General features: G+C 47.8%; 1 protein-coding gene across 2 annotated transcripts in view; it reads left to right on the top strand.

The window, feature by feature from the left end:
* Positions 1 to 32: 32 nt before the first annotated feature.
* Positions 33 to 6000, top strand: part of HLF (HLF transcription factor, PAR bZIP family member) — a 51333-nt gene continuing 45365 nt past the window's right edge. The window contains exons 1-2 of one of the 2 annotated variants that reach the window (XM_029927862.1): positions 33 to 532; positions 2663 to 2998. In XM_029927862.1, coding sequence (XP_029783722.1) covers positions 418 to 532; positions 2663 to 2998 — 451 coding nt within the window. In that variant the 5' untranslated portion in view covers positions 33 to 417. The remainder of the gene's footprint in view (positions 533 to 2662; positions 2999 to 6000) is intronic. The other variant, XM_029927863.1, reaches the window with a different exon arrangement.

Raw genomic sequence — 6000 nt, 5'->3', positions numbered from 1 at the left:
GCGCGGGGTGGGGGGTGGGGTGGGACGGCGCCCAGCCTCGGGTGCAGGCGCGTGGGGGCCGGCCGGCGCGGTGCCTTCCGCCCTTCTGCAGCCATCTGCATATTTTTCTTTCTTTTTCGCAATTTTGAATTATTTTGCAGGACGAGGGGTTCGAGGCAGGTGAGAGCATCCTGCACGTCGCCGAGGAGCCTGCGGGCACTTGGCGCGCTCTCCGGGGACCGCCTGCACTGGGAACCCGAAAGTTTTTTGTTTTTATTTTCTCATGCAGATGTATTTTTAAAGATATAAGTAATTTTTTCTTGTCTCCACCGCCTTGAAAGCGAGTACTTTTGGCAAGAACGGAGGAAAAAGCTCAGCAACATTTTGGGGGGTGGTTGGGTTGTTTTTTTTTTAAGAAAAACATTTGAGTGCATCGCGATGGAGAAAATGTCCCGACAGCTCCCCCTGAATCCCACCTTTATTCCACCTCCCTACGGCGTGCTCAGGTCCTTGTTGGAGAACCCGCTGAAGCTCCCCCTTCATCACGAAGACGGTGAGCGCTGCCTTCCTGGCTGCCCCGCTCTGGGATGAAAGGACGCTCCCTGGGGTCCCCTTCCTTGGCTGGGCTGCCCTGCTGGAGCATCCATCCCCTCCCTCCCTGTCCCCTGGCACCCTATCCCTGCTTTGATGAAATTTGAGGAGCTCACCCATCATCCTCCCTCTTCCCCCCAAAGTGGGGGATCCCCTCACCAAGCAACGTTTAAAATAGCGCTGGGACCGACCCAAGCTCCCTGGGTCCCGGTCCTGCGGCGCAGGTGGGAGTCCTAACTTGACAGGTCAGTGCTCCCTAGATTGAGGGTCACCGGCACGCAGAGTGAAACCGCCTGCGCTAAGGGCAGAGCTGCCCGGTCTGGGGAGGGGAAACCAGACGGCCCGGTTCTATTGCTGGGGGGTGGTCTCGCAGCGTAACCCGGGTATTGGGATCGCGCTACTGTTTCTGTGTTCGTTAGCATCAGCAACTTGCGAGGTGTGAGCCTAGACGCGTGTTTTCCCACCGAAGGGTAATTCAAAAAGGGGGGTGGGGGATGGGGCTGGCGGTGGAGGGGGGCGGGGAGTGGTCTCGGGGCGGGAAGCTGTGCACGCCTCCAGCCCTGACACTTTCCCCGTGCACTTTTCCTGGTGGGAGGGGAGAGCGGAGCAGGCTCACGTGTAACCGCGCAGGAGCCGCCTCTGGCTCGAGCCCTTTCTTGGTAAGTCCCAAACCTCCGCAGGCAACCTTGGCCGGAGCGGGAGAGGAGGGGTCGGGCGAGGAGGCGCCGAACTGAGCTGGTGCCGCCAGGGACTTGTCAGTTGGGCTGATGCGGTTTCATGCCTTCGATACCACAATAGCAAATGCAAACGATGCGGCTTAGAGTGTAAAAGTCTTGAAAGATCATTTGGCTACCAAGAGCTTGGGAGTACTCGCATCTTCTCTCCTAGCAGGGGGCAACCTGTTGCATTGCAGGAGTTGAGGGGTTTGGTTCGAAGTCTGCAAAACATAGCTTCCCTCTTAACTCTCCTTTAGGGAGTAGCACTTGGGAGGAAGGTGCTGCCTGCAGTCTTTTGCATCTGTGGGTGTTTTAAGTCAGATTCTCAGGAGATGAGACTAGAGGATTAGAATGGATGGCAGCGGAGGCTGTGTTTCTCTGAGGAAGAAACTCAGAAGCCAGATTCCCTGATCCCAGATTCCACCCTCGCCTGAGTACTAGAATGGGCAAAATCCAGAGCACTGTTTAAAGACGTCCTGGGGTGAGCGGTACTTCCAGGTAGGACATACCTCCTTCATAGGTATGTAATGAGCTTTCCCATAGCTGTGCTTTTGACAGATTGCATACATGTATAATTTTTGTGAATTGGATCCTATTTAAGCCTTTGGGGAAGAGGAGGAAGAAAACACTTAAAAAAAAAAACCTCCTTTTGTAAAATGCAAGGTGCCTCAGCAGCTTTAAAAGCAAACATATGTGGGTTCGGGAAGTTCTGTCTTCTCTTCTGCCAATGTGAGGCATTGGTCAAGTTCCTTTAAGTCTCAGAGCCTCTATTTCTTTATAGATGGGTATACTAGTGATTTGCAGGTTTATAGGGAGATTTGGGGGGATAATCTATGTAAAGAATCAAGTATGTAGTAGGTTTTCAATGCATGAGTCCCTGCTATACCAACATTAGAATCTCTAGCTCACTGGCTGAGTCTGAATGACCTCATATTGTTACTGTAATGAATTTCGTGGAAGGGAAATCATACCTGGTTACTGGCTGTTTTGTTAAAAATCATAGCAATTGTATGTCACGGCAGGTGTTCCTTTGCCACTGTAGATCTGAATTCTTTGTCTCCTCCAATAATGTACTGAAAACTGTGTTCCCTTGTTTATATCCTAAATCAGTCTGTAGCCGTGTCCCAAGGAGTGCTTGCTTCCAAAGTAAATAGGAAGATGTTGAAAAACAGGCAGAGATCCATGTCCTGTCTGAACTTTTAACTCTAGATCCACAAAAGCCAGCAGCCAGAGAAGATCCCTGGGGTTTGTGAGAACAGTGAAGGTGGTGTTTTGTAGCAGAGGCCAGGACGGGCGATTTAAAAAAAAAAAAAAAAAGCCACGTTTTTGGGTTTTTTTTTCCCTTTGTTAAGTCCAACTTTCCCCCTTTTCTGCAGCATTTAGTAAAGATAAAGACAAGGAAAAGAAGCTGGATGATGAGAGTAATAGTCCGACGGTCCCCCAGTCGGCGTTCTTGGGACCCACCTTATGGGACAAAACCCTTCCCTATGACGGAGATACTTTCCAGTTGGAATACATGGACCTGGAAGAGTTTCTGTCGGAAAACGGCATTCCCCCCAGCCCGTCGCAGCATGACCACAGCCCTCACCCTCCGGGGCTACAGCCGGCTTCCTCCACGGCCCCCTCCGTCATGGACCTCAGCAGTCGGGCCTCTGCACCCCTTCACCCTGGCATCCCGTCCCCAAACTGTATGCAGAGCCCCATCAGACCAGGTAAATTCTAAAAAGATTCTCCCCTCAGATGGGCAAGAGGGTGCCAGGGAGGGGCCGGACGGGGATAGCAGAAATATCTTGGCGATCAGGGAGACTTTGGCTGGCTCTGAAAGGGGAATCTTGTGTTTCACCCACAGCCATGATTGTCCCGCAGCAGGGAGCATCTGTTTCTCCGGGAGAGTCCGCTGAATGCTGATTCTATGGGCCTATCCTTAGAAATCCTGATTTTTCAGGTCTGGGGTGAGTGCGTAGGAATATGCACTTTGAACCTGGGTGATTCTGTTGCAGTTGATCCGCCGGCTGCAGTTTAAGAAACACCAGGCTACAGTTAATGGTTTGGATGCTGTAGGCACCCATCTACCTCCTTCCCCTTCCCCTCCCCCTCTCTCCCCAATACCTGATATGCACCATGCTGAATGATGTGGGTAGACTCTCTCTAAGGCTGTGGTTCACCTATGTTTATTTCTCTCTCATCTGAAGGAGGGAAAATGTGAGTTGGGGGTGGGGGGCTGATCACTTTTTCATCCTTTTCCTCCTGTGTTCTTACTGACTGAGAAATTGACTCTAAAAGCACCTCTCACTGTAAGTGTGGCTTAGCCTTCTTCAGGGCCAGAACTCTGTTTTTCCTGTACACGAAATTGTTCTTACAGGTATTTTCCATTTTCACCTGTTCATCATACTTACTCCATGTCTATCAAAGCCCGCAAGGTTGGCTGTAAATGGTGCTGAAATATCATCAGAAACATCACCCAAAATGTCTAGTACTTCAAAACCCACGGCTCAGTGCTCAGATAGAGACACGGTTTGGGGCGGCTCAGCCCTGGCTTCATGCTGTTAGAACTCTGTAGTGCAAAATGAACAGGAAGAAAGACCATTTTGCGTGCACAGGTAACCAGGAACAAAGATTCAGCCAGATAAATTGTCAGGAAGGTCACCAAGCTGAGGGCCTTTGCTGCAGGGGAAGACAGAAAGCAGGACAATGGGGGATTTGTGCTTGAGATCATTCGTGACCTCTGTGTCCTCACCTTGCATAGAATTTCTATGACATGCAGAGCGAGATTAAAATGGAAGGAAATGATGCAAAGGAGGAAGAAAACACCCCTGCCTTGAAATATTAGTATTGGAGTTAACGTCTTTCTGTGCTGGCCCCCTGCTCCGAAACCTACTTTGAATGATAGATAACTCAAGGCCACTGGCTGGAATGGAATTAGGTTTTAACTTCTGAACACCCCAGGAGCTTGCAGAAGCTTGCGAACACATTCCTTGATGTGGGCTCAAGCCCTTGCTTCTTGGAATGGACAGTGCGACGGTTTTGTTTCCTTCCAGGAACAGATAATCAGTGAAATAACCATTTAAACCAGGGAGGAAGGGCTGGAGCCCCAATGAGAAGGTGCCCTGTAGCTCAGTCACTCTGCTCTGTAGAATGAGACTTAACGACTTTGTAGCTTTAAAAAGTGATGTAACCTCTTGAGGTCTCAGTTTCCCTTCCCTCTGAAAGATATAATTTTTATTTGATTGGGTTATTGTGAGAATTATATATAATATGTATAAATGGTCAAATTACTATTAACAGTTGTCATTATTATTATCTGTGTCAACTTTATCATTGATTTCAATCCTGTCTTCTGAAATTCCTTCTTAAGGTACTTAGGAAAGTTTATAATCCTCTTCCCTTCTGGAGACAAATATCAAGAGATTTTGGCCAATAGTTAGTCCAGCCTTAACATTTATACTCAATTGACAAGCATTTCTCCCCCTCCTGGCAAATACGAGATGTGTGCCATGTTAGAAATACTATAATTTTCCCCCAAAGGCATGCGAACATTGGATTCCATCTTGGTTCCTGGTGACAATCAAGAATTAAGGTTTTAAATTTGGAGGACTCCTTAAAAGTCATTTGTCAGAACTCGTTAGAATCGGCAATTAATCAGTGACTCAAACACTTGGGATGCCCCAGTCAGGTTTGCAATCCGTAACAAAGAGCTTCTGAAATTCCACAGAAATTGTTTCATCGGGTGTCAGGAAAGGTACGAGGATCCAAGGGGGAACTGGAATCTAGAAATAAGCTCTTTATTTGAATGTTTTTGTTGTTGTTTTGTTTTTTTGTTTTGGGGGGTTTGATAACAGAAACATACTTCACAATAATCTTCGGTTTTGAATTGGAAACTCAGTAATACTCCTAACAAAAAGGGGAAAAAAGCTATAGGTTGTCTTCAGATACCAAGTACAGAGACAATGACTCTCTGCTGTAGCAGCCCGTACAGTGTTGGTCATTATAAAGATTCTATGCAAAATTAAAATCTAAGGAATGTAGACTTGATGATTGGTATATCACCAACAAAACTAAAAAGGAAGACAGTTCTTAGTTGTCCCATGTAATCACAGTGGTGACCGGAATAGACATGCCAAGTGGATCTTGATGAAAGGGTGTCCTCAGAAGGGAAGAACACACATGTAGCCTTGAGCATTCTGGGAATTGTATCATTTCAGTCTAGACCAAGATTTCCCAACCTTGGCACTGGTGAGGCTTCAGGTAAGTCTTTGCCATGGACCAGCGTCCTGTGCATTGTTGGATGTTTGGCAGCATCCCTGGCTCCTATCCCTTAGATGCCAGGCACACCCCTGCCCCTTGCAGTCACTGCTACATGTCCCCTGGGGGCAGAATCACTCCTGTTGAGAACTTTCAGTTTGGACAGCAAAATGATGTAGTTACCCTAAGCATGACTCAGGACCCTGTCACACACACACACATACGGATGCTTTTTGCTTTCTGGCTGAACTTTTGAGAAGGTCAGGTGGCATTAGGTTGCCAAAGAAGAAATATCGTGTTAATAAGAGCATAGTTCTACACTGTTATTTGATAAAACTATGACATCCAGCAAATCAGGAGGTAATTGCAGAGCAGTTTTATTGAACATTTGCTTTCTGTAATTGCTCAGCATGCATCTTTTGAGTTATGCTCAGTAGCATTGTGTCATTAGGGCCACCTGTCTGGTCGAAAG

The sequence above is a fragment of the Suricata suricatta genome, chromosome 17 (assembly GCF_006229205.1).
Source record: "Suricata suricatta isolate VVHF042 chromosome 17, meerkat_22Aug2017_6uvM2_HiC, whole genome shotgun sequence".
Classification (NCBI taxonomy): domain Eukaryota; kingdom Metazoa; phylum Chordata; class Mammalia; order Carnivora; family Herpestidae; genus Suricata; species Suricata suricatta.
This window is presented reverse-complemented; position numbering and strand designations above follow the sequence as displayed.